Source organism: Pituophis catenifer, unplaced genomic scaffold (genome assembly GCF_029215685.1).
Source record: "Pituophis catenifer annectens isolate HBS135680 unplaced genomic scaffold, rPitCat1.0.hap2 SCAF_1, whole genome shotgun sequence".
NCBI lineage: Eukaryota > Metazoa > Chordata > Lepidosauria > Squamata > Colubridae > Pituophis > Pituophis catenifer.
The window spans coordinates 69,957,047-69,977,001 of NW_027256881.1; the positions used below are offsets into that span (position 1 = coordinate 69,957,047).

The window sequence follows — 19,955 nt, forward strand, 5'->3', positions numbered from 1 at the left end:
TCACCAATAAGAGTGGGCTGTCATATTAAAACAAAACAAAACAAAACAAAACAAAACAAAACAAAACAAAACAAAACAAAACAAAACAAAACAAAACAAAACAAAACAGGAATGTTAACATTGCAGGCATAATGACTTACCCTTCCACATTCATTTGATCAAAATTTAAGTCATTATTTTCAGTGCCATAGTTTGAATGATTCATAAAAAAAATCTATGAGGAAAAGAACCTTTAAAATTTCAAATCTGACACTTCATTTCTAGTTATCTACATGATATGCACAATATATAAATATATTTATGTACATAAATAACAGTTGAACTGTACAATCGAAACTAACATAAATGGTACAAAAATATTGGCTTTGGTGAGCATGCACTACACTAAGCTTCAAATCAAATTAAATAAGAAGCATCTCTGAGTTGTGGTTTCTTAAAAATAAATTTCAGTTCACATAGATTTTGAAGCAGATTTATCAAGAAAGTCAAATTTCCTAGTAAAGATACAAAATCTATTAATAAACATTAAATTCATGTACAGTGCTTTTAGGTGATAAGAGCTTTCAAGTATTTTTTTTTTCTCTTTTCATCATTACTTCAATATTCAGCTTGATTATTATTTCACTGAATAAATAAGATCTTAGCTCTAAAATTGCTTGGCTATGAATAGTTTGAAAATCACAGCCAGTCTGCTAAAACTGGAGCCTGAAGTGAAGATGAAAATGCTAAGGAAAATGGCTGTCCACTGTAATATGCCTTCAGTTCTGTATGCTGGTGTTCATGGGTCCCTGTTCCTACAACCCACTCAAATCCGATGCATAACACCCTTTTGTTATATTTAAGGCTAGAAGGAAAACACTCAGAGATCACATTCAGGCTTAGGAAAGTCTTCATCTAGAATATATTTTAGGCAGGGGTGAACTGCTCCTGGTTCAGACCAGATTGGGCGATCCGGTAGCGATTGTGGCAGGTGGTTCGGAGAACCGATAGCGATGACGGCTTGAGGCTCCACCCACCTACTCGGGTGTCATTACTTCCTGGTTTTAACCAGGAAGTAATGTTTTTTACCCTCTGTGCATTGCAGGTTTTGCACATGCGCACAGGGTCTAAGCGCACATGTGCCCCATGCATGTACTTCCGAACCGGTAAGGAAGGTAAGTAGATTTCACTCCTGATTTTAAGGTAAAATTACTTGATGTAGGCTTAGTGTGCAGCAAATGTAACTCTAAACAACTTTCTGCCGCACATAAAGCACCTTTGTCCAAACTCCCCTCTCCAGGCTGTACAGAATAGAGATGATCGGTCAGTGTAGGACAAAACATTGAGGAGAGATGTTTCAGAATGGCTGTTTGTCTGCCTTATTCATACTGAGACAAACCTAAATGTTTTCAGAGCTTAGAGTGACTGAGACAATGCATAACAGATAGAATATACTTGGTTCTCACTTTTTGGTTCTGTAGCGATAATTGCACTGCTACATACCTCAGTGACTGCCATCTGGAAGATTATTCCTATTTTCTAAAAGCTACCGTGGCTACCATATTCCCTTATGCGGAAAACATGAAGATTTACTAACTCAGTGCTTTCCAAAGATTTGTTGCCACCCATGAAACTGGCATAAGAAAGTCTGATCTTTGGGAAAAAGCTAAGTATTTTGTTGATTTTAGAGTGGAAAAGGAGAAGAGACTAGAACAGGGATAGTCTTATCTTATATACTGTGTATACATCATGAATCCTGAGGTTCTCAACTGCTCACTAGTTTCAGTCAACATTCCCAGTATGTAGAGCCAGCAACAAAAATGCCTCTATTTGGCCCATAAATTGTAAAAGATCCCAAAGCACTATGAATATATGAATCGTATAGCATAGCATTCCTGCTTCTATAGTTACATTAATAGTACTAGTTCTAACTGCAAGAATGTTAAGTGCACTGTTGTTGATACTGGAATGGAAGCCCTTGGTTAATTGTTTATAAAGTCATCAGAGTTAACTGCAGGTTGAGGAGTCACAAAAGGCTCATCTACTTTCTGGTATTCCTTCATGGATGCTGCCTGGTCTGAAATTGAAGAGAAGGACAGTTGGTCATGTTCTGTAATGTGCATCTGGTCTTCTTCCTTGTTTTTCTTCACGTAGAATATTTTCCTAAATTTTTTGAGTTCATGAAGTTCACAGAAAGTTTCTAGAACAACCAGCATTGCGATGAGGCCCAGCAACAGGTAACCTAGGAAAGAATTATCACAGTTGATGAACTAAGAACTGACTGAATGTAAATAGTAGTGCAAATCTCCACCGTGAAAAGGATTAATTGTTAATCCAGAAGCTTTTAATGACCATGCCATGCACAGTCCTTCCACATATCCCCATTAAATCTCTCACATTCTGAAAGACTTAAATCAAACAGTAGGACTCTTAAGCAGAATTGTACACCATCTTGTTTACTGATTAACATAATTATCAAACATATAAAGGCTTGAATAGCTCTCATCCATAGTGGGATTTGACTAACCATGTAATTTGGCTCTCTCTCTCTCTGCAGTTATATAATATAAAAGGTTATCAAGAAGAAATATGCTTTTTTCTTGTTAGAGTGTTAGTTTACTACTCACATGTAATTCCTATTTTATATAGCTCTCTGAATTTTTGGTTATAACCTTCTCCTGGAACGTAGTCGCCAAGGCCGATGGTGCTGAGAGAAATGAAGCAAAAATAAAATGATTCCAGAAAGTTCCAATCATCTTCCAGGACAGAAAATATTATTGCTGGGATAAAGAAAAAGCATGAGACGGTCACAAAGCCCAAAATCACTGCGTGGATGATGGCCACAATTTGCTTCGAAAAGCCCCAGTGGATGTGGAAATACAGTACAGGCCGCCTGGTGACATAAACTATGACACGCTGGACCACTGCTGTCAGGAAAAGCAGGGTGAAGGGGATCCCAATAACTGAATAGATGATGCAAAAGGCCTTTCCTCCATCTGACAAAGGCACAGTGTGACCATAACCTGTAACACAAGCACAAAGACAGGAGTGAGGCTTAGAGATTTATTTGTGGAGGAAAGCTGTTAAGTCTGAATGCACTCTGAGAGAGCAGACTTAAGATGGTAAAGTAGTTACCTCAACCTGAGGTTGAAGTGTGGAGAAGGCTTACATTTTACATCATTGTCTGTACTTCATTAAAGATCATTCACGTGTACCACAGAACAAAAGCAAAGAGAAAGAAAAGCTGTATTTTGAAATTTGGAAAGCATCTTGTAATTTGTTCGTTAAACTCAGGGGTGAAATCTAAAATTTTTCCCTACCGGTTCTGTGGGCGTGGCTTGGTGGGTGTCCTGTGACTGAGTGGGTGTGGCCAATTCGATATCACTGACAGCCACGCCCACTCAGTCCCAAGACCCCCTTCCACCAAGCCACACCCACAGAACCCGGTAGGAAAACTTTTAAAATTTCTTTCTCCCACGGCTCCGCCCACCCGCCTCATTCCCCGGACTCCTACTGCTCACTTTTCTCCCGCAGCTGGCTGTCAGGGAAGGCAAGCGTCCGAAAGGTACCAGAGTCGCTCACTCTCCTTCTTGAATGAGCCGCTCTGGTCCACGCGCCTGCTGCGTAAGCGCACACTGTTTATTTAATTCAGTGGCAGGTTGGGTGTGCGCTTGTGCAGCCGGCGCATGGACCAGAGTGGCTCATTCAAGAAGGAGAGTGAGCGACTCTGGTACCTTTCGGGTGCTTGCCTTCCCTGACAGCCAGCCGTGGGAGAAAGGTGAGCATTAGGAGTCAGGGAATGCACCATTCCTCAACTCTGGCCTTGCTGCGGAGCTGCTGCCTGCTCGCCCTTCGCCACGCGGCTCCGCCCACCTGCCGCATTCCCCGGAGTCGGGGAATGGTGCATTCCCCGATTCCTACTGCTCACCTTTCTCCCGCGGCTGGCTGTCAGGGAAGGCAAGCGCCCGAAAGGAAAAAGAAAAGACAAAAATTTAGAAAGAAAAGAATAGGAATAGAAAAAAGCTTCCAATTTCCTTTGTAGGAAATGTAAGCATGGATATTTGCTTGCTTGCTCATTGCTTACTGTATGATTACAATAAAAAAAACTCACTTTTTTCTATTATCTATTTTTTTCCTAATCATCAAAACTACACGCCATTTTTCTGTTTCATGAAAAAAGTCTGTAAAGGGTTTCCAGTCAGCTATAAATGTAGATATTGTCTTTTTCTTTAATCAAAGAGTTAATTTAACCAGCTCTGCAAATTCCATCATCTTAACCAGCCATTCCTCTCTTGTGGGAAGTGTCGAACCTTCCCACTTTTGACCATTTAGCAATCTTGCCACACATGACATTTTTCTAGTTAACTGTTCATTAGTTCCCAAAGAAAAGCCTCTTGTTTTAATTGTACTTTAGTCCTGAATTAATGTACTCAATCTTTATAGCTCTTTTACATATCCACTAAACATGGTAGAATGTCCCTTTATCATTCACATTTCCAACAGAGATTCAAAGTATCTTTATATAGGTAGTTCTCAACCTCTGACCATAATGGAGCCTGCCCATTATGGTCACATGTTGTAATGGTTGTTAAGCAAGATCGCCTTGCTGAATGACCCCATCTCCTGCTTTCTCTGATGTGGTTATTACATGACTGTGTGGGTTAAGTAGAACATGGGGTGCCTCAGGGATGGGGAAGCATAGTGCAGGACCAGACCTGTCTGCCTCAGGTCTTTCCCCACCCCCTGAGATACCCTATGTTCTGTTTTCCACCATCAGGTTCCCCACAGACCTTGGGACTATTTCCCCCCACCAACAGGGTCCCTGTTTTCTCCCCTCCCTCTGACATGCTAATGTACCAGAGAGAAATTAACAGTTTCTTTTATCCAAATTACAAAAGATGATAGAGAAATATTAGTTCACTCCTACTCCCTAAAAATGTAGTTCCAGACTTATATTTCTTGTTTAGCTTATAATATATAGTTTATAAGCTATCATGCAGTATCCATTTCTGAGTTGGGTGATCATATAAATCTTTGAAATAAAACTGTTCAAATAAAATTAACTTAGAATTAATTACATGCACTCCAACCACAATATATTAATTTGTTTCTAAATATCCAAATGCTGAATATGAAAACTGAAAATTGATGTAAGTTCTTTGCAATGTCAAGCTGATTTTCTAACATTACAGACCAATTGGGAAAGAAACAACCAAAAAGTTTCTGCCCAGTAAAAACTAATAAACAACACAGAAGAGGTAGTCAGGTTTGAAGGCTACTTTAAGTTCTCTTAGTAGGAAACTCATAGGTCACTTGTTTAACCTGCCAAGCAATGAACTATCAATAAATATTACCAAGGTGAGGCAACTATTTGCAAGCTAGGGCTGTCTCCTAGCACAACGGTTAAAACAACAAAAAGGATAAAAAGAAATTTACACGAAGGATTAAATGTTCCAGTTTGGGCTGGGTGTATAGAACTTTCCATTAGTTAAAAGTGTTTCTTTTAAGAGTATTTCTTTTAAGCACTTGCCTGCTATGTCATTATTTTTTTTTAAATTTTAAAGCCTGTAGATAGTTCTTGAAAATGCTGTTGGATCTCAAACATTTGCATTAGGTGCCAATTCTAGTTATGCTTCTAGTGGACTACAAAACATGCATGGCTTTGTTAATAGGATTCTAATTAAAATAGCATTTATTTTGCCAAGAATAGAATATTCAGGAACATGGAGAGTTCAAGGTTTCTTTGAAGCAAGAAAATCAGTTTAATGCTATGCTTTTTCATCTTCAGCTGTGGCATTTACAACTGTGCATCAATTTTTAATGCTCACCCTCATTAATCCAAACTGTTGAAAACCATGGTTTATTCCTAAAACACCGTAACAATCGACAGCTGTAAAACTAGTGCCTTTTTATGGCCTTGCTTGACTTGTTTTCTGATGAAGGGTAATTAAGAGCCAAGGATATCTAGGGATAATAGTCTTGCAGGAGGTGAAGCCAAGGCCTCTGGCTGAGGTAAATCCAGTACTCCCTGCCTGCACCCAATAACAGCGTCTCAGATATGAACTTCCATCCTCCAGTCCTAAGCAAAGGAGCACTTTAAAGATCCAACAACAGAAGGCTTCAGGTCAGCCAGACTGGCCAAAAAGTGGGTCAGCAGGAGAGAGAGTCTAACAGTGCTTCAGCTGGGCATTTGGCAGAGGCCCGGTTTGGCTCATTTATTCACTTTATTCTGTACAAAGACAATTTTGTAAACCTCAGCTCTGTTGCCTTTACCTTGCTGCGTTGTATTATCTCTAGAGTTCTGGATTCCACCTCTTTGTGTTTCATGTTTTTTTTTTTAATTTGTTGCTTGTTTATTGGATTCCTGGACTCTCTTGGCCCAGGCCAAGATAGGAAAATGTGAGATAGACAGCATTGCCATCAGATGCATTTATAATTGGCTGACCAACTGCACTCAATGTGTATTCCTCAATGGAACTAGATCTACATGGAGGGAAGCGTGCAGTGGGGCACTTCAAGGTTCTGTCTTAGGCCCATCTTCATAAATGATTTAGATGAGGGAATAGTAGGGGAACTTATCAAATGTCAACAAGCTGGGGAGGAATAGTTAACACTTTAGAAGATAGGCTCAAGATCCAAAAAGATATTGACAAGACTCAAACACTGAACATTATCCAACAAAATACAATTCGGTGGTGAGAAAAGTAAGATTTTATATCCAGCTTGCTCCCTGGCTGGCTAGCAGCACAAGAAATGCTTGCTGTGTGATGCACCTGTGCAGAATCGTGGCTCAATCTGGAAGGAACCAATGTCAGGAGCAATTAATCCAGCCCAGGCTTCTAACAGTAGTATATGGCACTTGTCAGTAGCATATGAGTAGTAGAATGTGCACTATAGCTTGACAGTAAAATACATTGATATCCACTGATATATTTAATAAATCAAATCTCTAACAGGTCCGAAAGAAATTCTAAAACCTGGGAAAGTTATTTCTTCCTGTGAAATGAGCAGCAGAAATCCTGCTGGAAATAAAATGAATTAAAATGTGTAGAAAAGTAAGAGAGGAATAAAAAAAAGGGGGTTTACATATTTTCTCCTGTAGCCAGGGGTGCTTTGATTTACTGTATGAAAAAAATAACATCAAAGCTGTAGTGCCTTAAGACAAAATAGAGGGAAGGTGAGACTAGGCAAGAGGACCTCAATTTGTTCAGGAATCAGTGGGGACTTTTGCAGGAGCCACTACTGTGAGTGCAGAGGCTGCCAAAGGATAGCCTCAGTGCCTCAGTTCATCTGGGAAAAAGGTAGCCCCTGATTTACAATTGTAATAGAGCCTGGAATTACAGCTGTAAATCAAGACATCATGTGACTGGACCTGTTTTTCCAGCATTTTTGCAATAGTCTTAAGAGAATGTTGTGGTCGTGAAATGTATCCATTTTTACCCAATTAAAGGGATTGTTTTTTTTTTGCCAGAAACTGGAAATAAACACCAGTAAAGTTACCTGGTAATTACTTAATATTTATAATATTAATGATAATGCAAGTTCACAGGATTAATCCATCTCCTTATTTATTTGGCTGTCCAACTCCAAACAATATGGCTCTGGATGGTGTACAAGAAAAGTAACCAATGACTCTCCCCACTTCCCACCTCTATACAACAGAAAGTTGCTCATGGTGCCTCAATTTGTAACTCTTTAAATCAGGAATGTCAAACTCAAGGCGCAGGGGCCGGATCCGGCCTATGGGGTGCTTAGATCTGGCCCGCAGGACCGCTCTGGAAACAGCAAAGGACCGGCCCATGGTACCTCTGCCAGCAAAAAAAGGGCTCCTGAGCTCCAGTTTTGGCTGCGACTGCCTCCTGCAACTCTCTGCCAGTGAAAACTGAGCTCAGGACCACGTGCGGCCCTCCGAGCTCTATTTTCGCTGGAAGAGGGTTGCAGGAGGCTGTCGCAGCCAAAAATGGAGCTCAGAAGCTCATTTTCGCTGGCAGAGTGCTCAGGCCACCACAGACGTCCCCAACACAAGTGACGTCAAGCCGGCCATGGCCATCCTGGCCACAGCCACCATGGCCACCCATGGTCAAACACAGCCCTAATGCGGCCCTCAATGAAATTGAGTTTGACACCCCTGCTTTAAATCAACCACATCTTTTCCCAGGATCCTATGGTTGTCCTCTGCAGCTTCAGTATGATTCTGGGAAAGTTGCAGTGTAATTCTGGGAAAGTTGCAGATAGATACTACAATATGTACATGATTGTGTGTGAACCAAAGGAATTTTTCCCTTCAGATCCAAAGTGTTGCACAGCCATGGTTATTACAGAAAATTCAATTTTTGCCCTCTGGCCAGCAGGTTTGTGAATGAATCAGTGCTTGAAATTGATATTACAGATCCTTCACTTTAAATACAGCTGCTGTTATGTTGATTACCTGAGTTATTAAGACTCTAACTCTAAGTAATTAAGACTCTAAGACTCTGCATAATTTTCTTAATCCATCCAGCAGTCAATATAATTTTTTTGTTGGCAGTGATGTTATCAGTGAGGGATCTCTCACTCCTCATTTTTAATTTATATTATTAATATATACTGTATTGCAATATTGCTGTTCAGTTTTAAAACTATGGCGAAAGAATAAATACAGAATTTTAAAATGGCTTACATATTGGTTAATAATCAACAATTCTTATCCACAATGTCTGGATTCAGGTCTTCTTCTGAATTTCATTTTTTTACAGAAGAACATTTACTTGAATCTAGCTAATCCTTCCGCAAAATAGCCGTTTTAATTTCTAAGGGTGGCTAGATCCATTAATGTTGTAATACTCAGAACATTTAGTTGGAAGTCAGACCATTTCTGAGGAAACATTCATAACTCATGTGCTGCATGAATTCCAATATACATCAACATCCTGTTATTTTTACTCATTTTATCCTTGCCATGAAGAGTTTGAGAAAACAGCATGTCTGATGCCTCCAGTACTATTACATCAGTTAGTACTAACTTGACTAACATTCTTACCACAGCAAGAAACATTGTGGTCATATTTAGGAATTCATATGACTCAGACTTCCTGGACAGAGGTAATACAAACAGGAAAAATATCCTTTGAATTATGTGTCATATAAAAAACTTGAAGCAGATGGCAGATATGAAACTGCCATTCAGTAAGAAACTGAATAGAAGATGAAAAAACCTCAGTAAGCTTAATTATTAAATTTGTGCAGCTTCTTTATATATGAGCATAAGAAAAGCTGCTTTAAGCTCATCTATATTTACTGCTGCTAGATGTTCCAAGCTACAGGCTTAAACCAGCAGGAGGCTGGTTTAAGTTAACTGACATTTAATCTTCACACATGGTGTTGTAAATGTGAATTAAAGTTTACGTATTTGAATTGATCCTACAACAGATGGCAGAGCTGGCAACTATAGCCAATCTCAAGAAAGATTAGGCTTGAACTCAATTAGTATCTCTATGAGAGGCTACCAGGAAATTGCAGAAACTTAGACATGTTATATTGTTCCAAATGATCCTTATCATCTTGAGTCACATCTCTCCTCAACTAGAGATGCCCAAACTTTAAAACATGCCACAAGTTGATACAATTAAGAAAGTGCTTAGAATGGGGTTAACAACAACTGCCGTTCATGTGATGTTTGTCTCACTGCCATTACATTTCACAAAAAGTTATAAAGTCTGGGCACCACCACCTGTAGATACAAACTGGAACAATTTCAAAAAAGGGAAGTGAGGATAACCAGGAGACTACAAGCTATAGCCTATTAAAAGAGCCTGAAAGAACTGAAAAGGTTCAGTGTGAGATAAAATACTGATGGGGAATATGGTAGCATTTTTTAAATATCTGAAATGATATGGAGTACCTCTTCCCATATTAGTATACATCAGCATGGAAATTAAAGCTTATGGTCTATAATTTTATAGAACGAGACACCAAACGAGGGATTCAGTAACAGGGTGGTGAATTCTTATAGAACATTAGGAAAAAAATTATAATGAACAGAGCTTTTTGACAATAGAAGAAATTAAATTAGAATAGAGCTGGAAGGGATCTTGGACGTCTTCAGGTCCAACCCCTTGCTCTAGTAGGAGACCCTATACTATTTCAGGCAAGTGGCTCTCCAGTCTCTCCTTGAAGATCTCCAGTGAGGAAGCACCCACAACTTCTGACGGCAAGTTGTTCCTCTGGTTAATTGTCCTCACTGTCAGGAAGTTTCTCCTTAATTCCAGGTTACTTCTCTCCTTGATTAGTTTCCATCCATTGTTCTGCCTTCTGATGCTTTGAAAAATAAATTGAGCCCCTCTTCCTTGTGGCAAATACTGGAATACTGCTATCATGTTATCCCTAGTCCTTCTTTTCTCTAAACTAGCCATACCAGATTCCTGCAACTGTTCTTCGTATGTTTTAGTCTCCAGGCCCTTAATCATCTTAGTTGCTCTTCCCTGCACTTTTTCCAAAGTCTCAACATCTTTTTTTGTAACATGACGACCAAAACTGGATGCACTACTCCAGGTGTGGTTTTATTACTGAGAGAGGTGATGGGGTTTCCTTCATTGGGAAATTGAGGCTAGATAGTCATATACTGGAATTCCTGAACTGAGTAATTGACTCAAGGGTCTTTTCCAGTTTTGGAGTTCTGTGAAGTCAATAAACTAAAGCACTACATCAATCATTTCAAATTAAATCTTATACACAATAATAACAATAATCAGCCTCTTTCAAAAATGAATGTAATTTGCCTGCTTGTGAAATAATTTATTGTGTCTGTAGTGTGAAAAGCCTTTCTAAACACATTTGCACTGAATATTTCATAAAGTTGTAAAATGCTCATGCAAACAGACAAAAAAAGAGTCTCTGAATTCTTTAGACTGCAGTGAAAATATATCCTTGGTATATCTTTTCTTTAAACATTTCTAAATTGCCTTTATTATTTAGCAATAATTGCCAAGAGTTGTTTGGCAGCAGAGGGATATAAGTGTAATCAATCAATCAATCACTCAATCAATTAATTAATAAACAAACATTTCCAAGTACAATTGGATATAATAGAATATCAGTCCATGCAGTTAGTAAACTAAAATAAACCAACTAGAATCCTAAGAAACAGTATTAAGCTGTAAATGCCTGGGCTGTACTTCCTGAGAACGCTCAGGAAGATAAATCTATCTCAGCATCTACTTCTGTCCTACTACTGCAGCACCATTGAGAATGTCCTGACATATGGCATTCTTGCATAGTATGGGAGCAGCTCTGTAGCAGACAAAAAGGCTCTACAGAATCATTAAAACTGCCCAGAATATCATTGGGCTCCAGCTACCAGCCATGGATGACATCTTCGAATCTCACTGTTTGAGGAAGTTGCATAACATTTTCAGAGACTCTTCCCATCCTGCTTACAATCTTTTTGGAGTGTTGCCTTCTGGCAGAAGATACAGAACAATTAAAACTCAGACCACACATTTTCTGAATAGTTTTTATCCCAGAGCTATAATTGCACTCAACAATGAACTAAGTGCCACCATCAGTGAGCTGTTGGACAGTATTACTTGGTCTGTTGTGTGGATGTTTGGGTGGTTTAGGGGTGGAGAATTGTGGTGGGTGGGAGTGTGTTTGGGGATTGTTATGTATGTTGGACCTGGTCTTTGGGTGTTAAGTGAATATTGTTGTATGGATATACTGTGTATACACGTACAATAACAATAAAGTTATTATTATAAAGCATAAAAAGCTTTTTAATGTTGATCAAGTTCTCTCAGACATTCTGGAGCTGAAAAGGCTCTCTTCTTTATGCCTCTCTTATGATGCTTTAATTCATGGTTACACTAATATGGGAAGAGGCACTTCTTATATTGGTGACTCAAACTTGTAAGTGATTTAAACCCAACACCAGCTCCTTAAACAAAGAGAGAGATGTTCAGCATTACATTGACACTTTATGATAATGAAACTGAGATAAAAAACCTCCCCTCCCTCTGGTGAGCAGCAGAATGGACCTGCTATATCTGCGATGGTGAACCTATGGCATGTGTGCCAGAGGTGGTACGCGCACCTTCTCTGATGGCATGCAAGCCATCACCCCAGTTCTGCTCCGCTGAGCATGCACGCGCACCTCCCGCCAGCCAGATGGTTTTCGGGTCTCTGCTGCACATGCATGGGGAGCGGGGCGCATGCATGGGGCCCGTGTGTGCATGGTGGGGGGGGGGGCACATGCAGGGGCTGGGGTGCATGCACAGGGGGTGGGGCACATACATGGGGTTGCACGCACATTGCATTTTGGGGGTTTGGGCGCATGTGCATGCGCTTTGGGCACTCAGTCCAGAAAAGATTATCCATCACTGCTATATTGTTTGGTCTCAACAGCAGAAGTGTCTCTGTACCATAAGGAATGCACAAGCAGAACCCACTTTCTTCAAAGTAAGGCTAATAGTCAAAAAGAAGTGTCCACACCTGAATGCCTTCAGAAATAGACTGTGCCTCCTTCGCTACCTGAAGGATCACAATTTGCACATTCCAAGTTCAGAAAGGAACGTAATATAAATTGATAGACAATGCCAGCCAGAAGTTCAGCTGTAGAATTTAGCATTATATAATACTTTGGATCACCTTTATCGGCATACCGTAATATGACATATTACATATGCTAATCCTACCTGCAAATCATCAAAGTTCATCTTTTCTTGTAAGGGATAGCTAATAGTCTGCAAATCATCTAAGGATAGATGGATTCTCACTGTCATCAAGGAAACTTCCTTGGGAGTTACCTATCTATAACATTACTTCAGCTCATTAACCTCTATGTTGTCCATTGCTTATTATTTATTATTTTTAATTAAAAAGAGCTACCAGACTAAGCATTGCCTTTAGAGTTTACTTATAACTACGGTCAGTACAACTATATAAGTCACTGCAATAAAAAAGTAGTTATCTGTCACATTTAATTACAGGATTTGAAAATTTGAATTCACACATTTATAAACTATAATTCCTATTATCAGTTGGAATGCAATGGAGAATGCGAGTTTCTTTTTAAGATTGTTCCTTTTAGAACATCAAACGTCTTGCTAAGTGAAATTTGAAAGTCAATTATTCTCAATTGAGATATTTTTGTATCATGGTTTCTTTTTCTTTTTTTTAAAGCATCTCTCTCATGTTCATGAAAAGAAAGCTTGTTAAAATATTTCAAAGACTCCCTTTTCTGCACATTTAATTAATGTGCTGATTACAATTTACCCTACTCCTTCTTTTGAAACAGTATTATTAACATTCCTGTTTTGTACAAGTGATATTTCTCTTTTTAAATATCTGATGAAGGTGTTCCATATATTATAATTCTACTAGGTTGTTTCTTAATTTCATTTTTTTTTCTTTTACTATTTTAAAAGTAATTTAAAATTTACGCACTTTCTGCCGTGCCCTCAAGACTTTTTTATTCCAACAAGCGGGGCTAGCCTAACTCTTTTTAATTGTTTAATTTGAATTTGAATTTGTTTTTAAAAACAGGGGTCTTTTAATTAGTATGGGCCAAATTTATTTAATATGTTTTTAAATTGTTTTTTAAATTTTATATTGTATCTGTTTTATCTTTGGCTCCCGAAGGACTCACTGCTCTGAGTCCTTCGGGAGTAGGGCGGTATATAAATCTAAATAAACTTAAACTTAAACTTTAGCAATTTTTATTACTGTTTTTTTCCCCCTTCTGTTCAATTGTATCTGGTTCTAGGAGACTGCCTGGACAGATCCTGCAGTTTTTTAGTCAAGGTTTCTCAGTATTGGTTTGCCATTGCCTTCTTTCTAGGGCTGAGAGAAAGTAACTGGCACAAGGTCAACTAGCTGATTTTTGCCAAGGTGGGATTAGAAATCACCTTTCTCAGTTTCTAGCCTGATGCCTTAGCCACTACACTAAACTGGTTGTTGTATTAAATAAACATTGTTAAAAAGAACATAAAGCTGTGAGACTATCAATCAATGATAGTCTGAAAACTATGTATAAAACAGCATCATAGGTACACAAAATGAACATAACCATCATCCTTCACTTGTTTGTTGCAAGAAAAGCCACTGAATTCCTTTTTTACTTAGTTTGCTAAAATCTAACCCAGTTGTAAACGTTATAGCTGGGATGGGAGGGGAAAGGAAGCTTCTATTGCAGGGGTGTCAAACTCAAGGCCTGGGGGCAGGATCTGGCCCATGAGGTGCTTAAATCTGGCCCACAACATCTGGCCCTGGAAACAACAAAGGACTGCCTGAGGTGCCTCAGTCCAGCCCAGGCCAACCGGGCACTGATCTACAACCTGGTGGTGGCCATTTTCATTGGCAGAGTGCTGCAGGAGGCTGTTGCAGCTGACAATGGAGCTCGTGCCCCTCCAGAGCTCCATTTTCACTGACAGAGTGCTAGCAAAATAAACTTGCTTGCCCTCTGCTGCCTAGGCCTCTGGGGAGCCTGCACTGCCATCCAGGGATCCTCCTCATGGCCTGAGAGGGACGGCGAGGCTCCTCTGGAGAACAAGGGTTTAGCGCTCTCCCTGGACTCGCCTTTCTCTGCTGGAGACAGTGGATCCCCCAGCCCCACCCATACCACCACAGGTACCCCCAACACAAGGGACATCAAGCTGGCCATGCCTACCCTGGCCACATCCACCGGCTCCCCAAGGTCAAACACAACCCTGATGCGGTCCTCAATGAAATCAAGTTTGACATCCCTGTTCTAGTGCATGAGAAAAGTTCACTTATATCACATAAGATCCAGAGATTTTCTATGAGAATAATTTATAGTTCTATCCGGCCACAAATCTCTGATGCTGGTGGACTATATAGCACCACAATGATGTGAAACTGTCAAAGACTGATGTGCAAATGTTCTACGATTATCTTATATAATTTTGGACTACAAGAAGCCTAGGCTCTTGATTCACAATTTTGAGTTTGTGGAACAGTTCAACAAATTATTTTGTCATTGTCATCATCATCTACAGCAATGGCAAATCCAGGTGGTTCAATGCTCTTTTGAGGGGACTTTGAGTTAGAGTTGATTGCTAGTGACTGCTTGTACAAATTCTTGTAGTTATCTGGAAGTAGTGTCTCACTCACTTCCTGAGCTGTGTGCCTGGCTCAAGGTCACCCAGCTGGCTTTGTGCCCAAGGCAAATCTTATGGTCTCCCAGTTTCTAGCCTGGTGCTTTAATCACCTCACCAGTGAGTATTAGCTGTGATCGTCATAGTTAAAATTAAAAAATAATTGGGAAGAAGCATATTAGATCGTTCATGAAATATGCTATTTATTGCAAGCTTGAAGAAAAGATGCTTCTGCTTTAATAATTCTAGTTGTTTGTGCAAAGTCTGAATCTTATGTCTTTTTTGGAGCACCCACAATCCTAATAAAAACATAGAATCTGTCCATCAAAAAAAAAAATGACCTTTCAAAAGGACACATAATACCATGGCAATTTTCAGAATTAAAAGTTAGCCTTTAAAGCAATGCTTAATACAAAAGTCTCATTATCATTCATGTCATCCAAATCGATCAAAATACGGGACATGATACTGAATATCACATTGACAGTACCTCATACCACCTTTATGCAATTTTAACTGCTGAGTCAGCAAGACCTCTAAACAATTTAAGGGCAACATATCCTATCCATAAAAGGATCTTTATTTAGAACTCAGGAAAAAATGCATTAAAGGATTCATACTTAACTGGAAGGTTTAGAAACTTTAGATAACATACATTTTGGTACACAATAAATTAGCTGCAGAGACACAAGCTAAATGATAAATTAGTTATGGGTGTGCTTTCCCTTCCTCAGTCATAAATGAGCAATCGTTTTTTCCATTATATCAGGAAATACAATACCATTTTGTCCTTATCAGGTCACTTTATTCAAATAGGAAAGAGAAACACAAAAAGAAAGTGGCATCCTCTCAACCTTCTCAACCCCAGTGGGATGTGCTTCCTGCATTTGAGAAGACATGAACAACTTCTTCATTTTCAAGTTCTACTGGTTTAAAGGGGCATTTTAACTAGAGATACCCCAATGGCTTCTCTTTTGCTACATGTAATGTTTGCCACATTTCTCTAGGCAAACCATAGTGAGTGACAAATCTGATGGCTATTGAACTGGTCAATGATAATAATATTAATGATGGATGGATGGATGCATTCTATAAGATCATATTTACCAGACATGCTATTACAACAAAATGACATTCTCACTAATCAGAATTTCATTCTTTAAAAAATAACTATTGCAGGACATGTATAGAGTAATAATTTACAATGTTGACAGTACAAGAAGATTTTCATGAACACAACAAAGATATCACGAACATTAAGCTATGGCTTCTTTTAAGCTCAGACTGTTAAACAAGGCAGAATGGCCTGGCTTGATAAAAACTATTATGGCCAGAAGTCATAAACTAGGTTGACATATGATACATTTTTCAGCTGAAGCAGACACACCCAGCTTTTAATATCTCTTCAGCCAGTCACTTTTTCCAGCCTAACCTCACAAGGATGTGGAGAAAAGTAGGAAGAAGGCTGTGTGCCCTGCTTGAACTCCTGAATGAAAAGTAGAATATAAATATAATAAATGTATATCTAATAATAAATATATAAGTATTTGGATTCAAACAACAAAGTGAAAGCGTCAAAGCTAAGCAGTTTACATGATTTAGCACCACATGTGACTTCAGTCTAAAAGTGAATATATATTATCCATTTATAGAAACAGGTTCTGACTGGGAATATGTAAAACTGTTTATGATCCTACATGCACAGTTAAACAAAAATCCATTGTAATAGCATTGGTGAAAAGGCATGTTCTCAAACTGTGCACCTGTATACATTTACCGTTTTTAAAACTAGATGGACAGTTTTGACAGGCATAGTACTTACTGTATTGAAATGTAATGTATGAACCCAACTAAGATGCTTTCTTTCTTGGGCTGGCTTCTTTCTTATATTACAAGCAGGAACCCGTCCCAGCATTTTTTTTTTTTTTTTTTTTTTTAATTTGATTTATATGCCGCCCTTCTCCGGAGACTCAGGGCGGCTCACAATGTGCTCAGCAATAGCCTTCATACTTTTGTATATTTATACAAAGTCAGCTTATTGCCCCCACAAACTGGGTCCTCATTTAACCTACCTTAGAAAGGATGGAAGGCTGAGTCAACCTTGAGCCTTGGAGAGATTCGAACCAGCAGTAAATTGCAGGCAGCTGTGTTAATAACAGGGTGCTTTAAACCACTGTAGTACCAAGGCTCTTACTTTATTACTAAGGGTAGAGGTACTGGCCCTATTAACTGGGGGAAAGGGACGGAAGCCCAGGATGACATGATGATGGGAAAAAGAAAACTTTGCAGTTGGATTACCACTTCACAAAAGATATGAGTACCTTGCCTCCAAGTTCTGTATTAAGTATCTCTATGCTGTTCTGAAAATGTTAGCGCTATACACAAGAAAGTAAAAGGAGCAAAGGATTGGAAGGAAAAGTGGAAATGCCTGAAGGTGATAAAGGGGAAAAAGGGAAAGAGGGTGCTCCTTGGTGCTCCCTGAGCTTGCTTGTTTTTTGCAGAGTTTCCTTACCCAAACTAGGTAACATCATTAATTCTAATAAGGAGTGCGGTTTGCTGTCAGTTTGTATTCTAATCTAGAATATAAACTAAGTTTTCTAGAATGTAAACTGACAGCAAACTGCCTTCCTTACTAGAATCAAGGGCCCCTCATTTCAACCCAGAGCTACAAATATTCTCCTTTATAAGAGGGAAAGACCCTGACTATAATCACAGACCTCCCTCAACCAAGTCAAGATTTAGTGGCTGCATTTGTACCCCACCATACCTGCAATTCTTGGGTAACAAAGCACCAACCCTGGTTACGGTTTCTTCGTGGGACATTTTTGTTAGCACAGCCCGTTTTGCTATTTTTATGGTTCAATGCCTTGAACGACTCCAGACGCCTATTATTGCAGTAAGCGCGTTAAGCGTGTCGCGTGTGAAGGCAGACACTTTCTTGGCAAACCGAACAGCCGCAATGGAATCCCACAAGAAACGTTCCTCGGTCTCTGCCTTCTCAATTTGTCCTAGCCGAGCCACCTCTTTCTCCGTTGGAAAGGGGTTCGTGGGGGGAGGGGAGGAGAGAAGCCGCCACTTTCTTCCACCGTTGCGGACTCAAGCTTTCCGCGCGGCTTGGCAGGCCCGGGGCTGGCCTAGGAAGGAGGTTCCCAATGCAAAGGCCAGGCTAGGCCCGGGCTAAGGCCCGCACCGCCGCCGCCGCCGCCACTTGCTTACCTGTGGTAGAGAGCACCGTGCTGGCGAAGAAAAGCGCCGAGGTGAAGTCCCAATTCCAGCTGCCCGAAGCGTTGCTCAGCACCGAGACGCCGTAGTTGCTGGCCTGCAGGACGCGCGCCAAGAAGCTCTCGAGCTGCTGCTCCGAGAGGCACTCGTGCTCCTCCACGAAGCGCTGCTTCAGTTTGCGCAGCTCCTGGCGCAGGAGGTCTTCGTAGGGCAGCTCGACCGACGAGAAGACCACGGCGCCGAAAACCAGGTAGAGCAGGTAGCCCAGCACCAGCAAGCCGAAGCACCAGGCGGAGCGGTGCCTCTCCACGCACGAGCTGCCCGCTAGAGACTGCAGCATCTTCCCCCGCCAGCGCCGCGCACTCCTTCCGAGCGCCAGCCCGCCACCGCTGCTGCCCTGCCCGGAGCCCGCGGAAGACCCGTGTCCCTGAGTGACCCGGGCGGCTCAGCGCAGGAGCCTGGGGCCTCGAGGCGCGCTGGAGGGAGCGGGGAGGGGGGGCAACCCACGGAGACTGGCCCGGGAAGCTCTGGCGGCTGGCTGGGGCCCACGCGGTCTCAGCCCCCCCAGAGTAGAGATCCCTCTCTCCTCCGTCTGGGACCAGGCTCTTTTCCTGGTTCCTTCTTTCGGTGACTTTCAATATCAAAAATCCCCGATGATGTGGCGCTCACGTGGCCAGCTCAGGTAACCGGCAATGGGACGCGCGTCACCAGAAGCTGCTGAACTGGTTCCAGCGGAGGAGCTTGCGAACCAAATGAGGAGGAGGGGGGAGAGAACCAAAACGCGCGCAGGCAGGGTCGGAAGAAAATAAATAAATAAATCCACGAACGATCCCGGATCGGGCAAAAGTGGAGAGATTCTTCCATTCATCGGTCTGCCTCTTGGATTATTCCATGGCTTTTAAATTCGGAATCTCGAGATTCGCCCCGAAATCCCCAATACAGGACTGTATTGGTTTCGGATTCCGAGGCTGTTCAAGCTGGTGCAGCATTGAGGCGGGAGCCTGGGGAGCGTCTCGGCGTTAATGGCCAAGAGCCAAAGCCGATGGTCATCGTCCCTTATTGTCTCACTAGTATAGCAGAAAGGACTCCAGCGGGAACTTCCGTAGAACGTTTTCGGTGAATGAAAACGGCACGTTCGCTTCCAATAAATGAGAGAAAGTGCTTTTCAACCTCAGCAACTTTAAGCGGTGTGGACTTCCAACTTCCAGAATTCCCCAGCCAGCATGAAATCCTCACCGCTTAAAGTTGCTGAGGTTGAGAAATTCTGAATTAGAGACTTCAGATTGTGGGTTCTGTTGAGCAGAATTGCACACAAACATCGGGAGAGGGAGCGCAGCAGTGACTATTTATTTATTTATTGGTTGGTTGGTTGGTTGGTTGGTTGGTTTGATTTATATGCCGCCCTTCTCTGGAGACTCAGGGTGGCTTACAATGCGTTAAGCAATAGCCTTCATACCTTTGTATATACCTGCTTAGTAGGGCTTTCGCGCCCCCCCCCCCAAGCGGTGTTCTTTTTTATACAAAGTCATCTTATTGCCCCCACAATCCGGGTCCTAATTTTACCTACCTTGAAAGGATGGAAGGCTGAGTCAACCTTGAGCCTGGTGAGATTTGAACTTGCAATAATTGCAGGCAGCTGGTGCTACTTGTCTGCTGCGCCACCAA

General features: G+C 41.0%; 1 protein-coding gene across 1 annotated transcript; it reads right to left on the reverse strand.

The window, feature by feature from the left end:
- Positions 1 to 1,961: 1,961 nt before the first annotated feature.
- KCNK1 (potassium two pore domain channel subfamily K member 1) lies at positions 1,962 to 18,630 on the reverse strand. Its single transcript, XM_070950826.1, has 3 exons — positions 18,285 to 18,630; positions 2,607 to 3,002; positions 1,962 to 2,221 (listed from the first exon to the last, which is right to left on the reverse strand). The coding sequence occupies exons 1-3, from the start codon at positions 18,628 to 18,630 to the stop codon at positions 1,962 to 1,964; spliced, it is 1,002 nt and encodes a 333-aa protein (XP_070806927.1).
- Between the last annotated feature and the right edge of the window lie 1,325 nt (positions 18,631 to 19,955).

What these genes read in the sequence shown, in the direction of transcription:
- KCNK1 (XM_070950826.1), bottom strand. Translation starts at nt 18,630, where the DNA reads ATGCTGCAGTCTCTAGCGGGCAGCTCGTGCGTGGAGAGGCACCGCTCC. An exon ending in CACGGTGCTCTCTACCACAG is followed by an intron (nt 3,003 to 18,284) that starts GTAAGCAAGTGG and finishes CTTGTGTTACAG; the next exon opens with GTTATGGTCACACTGTGCCT. An exon ending in ATATAAAATAGGAATTACAT is followed by an intron (nt 2,222 to 2,606) that starts GTGAGTAGTAAA and finishes ATTCTTTCCTAG; the next exon opens with GTTACCTGTTGCTGGGCCTC.